At 47.2% G+C, this 2,500-nt stretch overlaps 1 protein-coding gene across 1 annotated transcript in view; it reads left to right on the top strand.

The window, feature by feature from the left end:
- The window catches only part of LOC311144404 (calcium/calmodulin-dependent protein kinase type II subunit beta-like), a gene marked incomplete at both ends in the record, with an annotated part of 107,006 nt that overhangs the window by 63,114 nt on the left and 41,392 nt on the right, over nucleotides 1-2,500 (top strand). The window contains 2 exons of the mRNA XM_084180413.1: nucleotides 953-1,021; nucleotides 1,484-1,521. Coding sequence (XP_084036539.1) covers nucleotides 953-1,021; nucleotides 1,484-1,521 — 107 coding nt within the window. The remainder of the gene's footprint in view (nucleotides 1-952; nucleotides 1,022-1,483; nucleotides 1,522-2,500) is intronic.

Genomic DNA, 2,500 nt, shown 5'->3' with positions numbered 1-2,500 from the left:
ATAATTAGAGAAAGTTAAAGAGAGAGGAGAGAGGTACAGAGAGAACTAGAGAAAGTTAAAGAGAGAGGAGAGAGGTACAGAGATAATTAGAGAAAGTTAGAGAGGAGAGAGGTACAGAGAGAACTAGAGAAAGTTAAAGAGAGAGGAGAGAGGTACAGAGAGAACTAGAGAAAGTTAAAGAGAGAGGAGAGAGGTACAGAGATAATTAGAGAAAGTTAAAGAGAGAGGAGAGAGGTACAGAGAGAACTAGAGAAAGTTCAAGAGAGAGGAGAGAGGTACAGAGAGAACTAGAGAAAGTTAAAGAGAGAGGAGAGAGGTACAGAGAGAACTAGAGAAAGTTAAAGAGAGAGGAGAGAGGTACAGAGAGAACTAGAGAAAGTTAAAGAGAGAGGAGAGAGGTACAGAGAGAACTAGAGAAAGTTAAAGAGAGAGGAGAGAGGTACAGAGATAATTAGAGAAAGTTAAAGAGAGAGGAGAGAGGTACAGAGAGAGAGAAGAGAAAAAAGTCCATAATGCTCGAAATAGTGTTTTATGTAACGTGGTAGTGCTGATGATAATCACATTAGACTGTGAATGGGACTCAACAGTGGAGCTGATGATATCTAGGAGAGAGACTGGGACGGTCTTACACTGACAGGTACAGAGGAGAGAGACTGGGACGGTCTTACACTGACAGGTACAGAGGAGAGAGACTGGGACGGTCTTACACTGACAGGTACAGAGGAGAGAGACTGGGACGGTCTTACACTGACAGGTACAGAGGAGAGAGACTGGGACGGTCGTACACTGACAGGTACAGGTACTGGGACAGTGTGTGTGTGTGTGGGTTTGGTAGAGGACCCATTTCAGGCTGTAGCCCTGAAGGGGACCGTGGGGACAGGCTCCAGTATAAACCCCAAATTCGTTTTCTATCTCTGCCTCTTTAACTAATTAACCTGTTCCTCTTAATGAGGTTTTGTTGCTCACGGCAACCCATATCAACCCTCGCTGGGCCACGACAAATGGGACAGTATTAACCCAGGTACAGTTCTGTGTGTGTGTGTTCCCTGTGACACAATGGATACTGACTGTTGTCTGTGGAACATTTCCCGTGTTGCTGAGGATTATGGGTATTATGCTAAACAGACCACTGTCTTTAGTATGAACAGGCCTCCTCTCCTCTCTAAATCTCCTGAAGGAGGAGTGTTGTGATTATCAGGGCCTGGTGGACAGGTAGATTATAACCTGTCTAAAACTCTGACTTTACTAGGAGGACCATAGATTTTCTCTTGTTACAGACAACTGTCTGGTCCCCTACACTGTGGGATTCTTTTTTACCAACGGAATGCAATGTGGTTGCATTTGGGTTACCCATCTTGTACAAATCAACTAGAACTCCTACAGGACTACAGGTTGATACTGTTACACCTTTGTGACCTCTCTGATCTCCTGTTCTATCAGCATCTCTGACCTGCTGTGTCTCTCCTGTTGTTTCCTATTGCAGCAGCCAAGAGTTTGCTCAACAAGAAGGCAGATGTCAAGGTAAGGCCCTGTCCTCTCTCTGCTCTCTCCTCTCTCTCTCTGCACCCTCTCTCTCACTCTCTGCTCCCTCTCTCTCTCTGCTCCCTCTCTCTTCTCTCTCTGCCCCCTCTCTCTCTTCTCTCTCTGCCCCCTCTCTCTCTTCTCTCTCTGCTCCCTCTCTCTCTCTCTCTGCTCCCTCTCTCTCTCTCTGCTCCCTCTCTCTCTGCTCAGTTATCAGGGTTAAGGCCCTGTTTCTCTCTCTGCTCAGTTATCAGGGTTAAGGCCCTGTTTCTCTCTCTGCTCAGTTATCAGGGTTAAGGCCCTGTTTCTCTCTCTGCTTGGTTATCAGGGTTAAGGCCCTGTTTCTCTCTCTGCTCAGTTATCAGGGTTAAGGACCTGTTGTTTCTGTATGCTCTTCTCTATTCTCTCTCTGGTTGTGTCTCATTCCCTCTCCCCATCCCCCTGCTTTCTCTCCCCCATCTTTCTCTCACCCCGCTTTCTCTCCGCCCCATCTTTCTCTCCCCCATCTTTCTCTCTCCCCCATCTTTCTCTCCCCCATCTTTCTCTCTCCCGCATCTTTCTCTCTCCCCCTCTTTCTCTCTCCCCCTCTTTCTCTCTCTCCCCCTCTTTCTCTCTCCCCCTCCCCCCTCTTTCTCCCCCCTCCCCCCTCTTTCTCTCTTCCCCCTTTCTCTGTCTCTGCTTTTGCTTAGCTTGCATGTTTCTGTGTAGTTGAAAGTGTCTCTTGCTCAGTGATTTGTGAACGTCTTTATTTCAGTGTGTGCTGTGCTGTCTGTGATGCGTGGTAGACGGTGTTGACTCAATTTGCAATCATCATAAAATAGTGGTCTCTAGTGTAGTGTGTGTGTGTGTGTGTGTGTGTGTGTGTGTGTGTGTGTGTGTGTGTGTGTGTGTGTGTGTGTGTGTGTGTGTGTGTGTGCGAAAGGGAGAGAGGATGGAGGATGGGGAATAGAGTGAGCATGTGTGTTCTTGTGAGTATGAA

Source organism: Coregonus lavaretus (assembly GCF_964263955.1).
Source record: "Coregonus lavaretus genome assembly, chromosome: 17".
NCBI lineage: Eukaryota > Metazoa > Chordata > Actinopteri > Salmoniformes > Salmonidae > Coregonus > Coregonus lavaretus.
The sequence above is the reverse complement of the archived record's forward strand: the minus strand, read 5'-3'. Positions and strand labels throughout refer to the sequence as shown.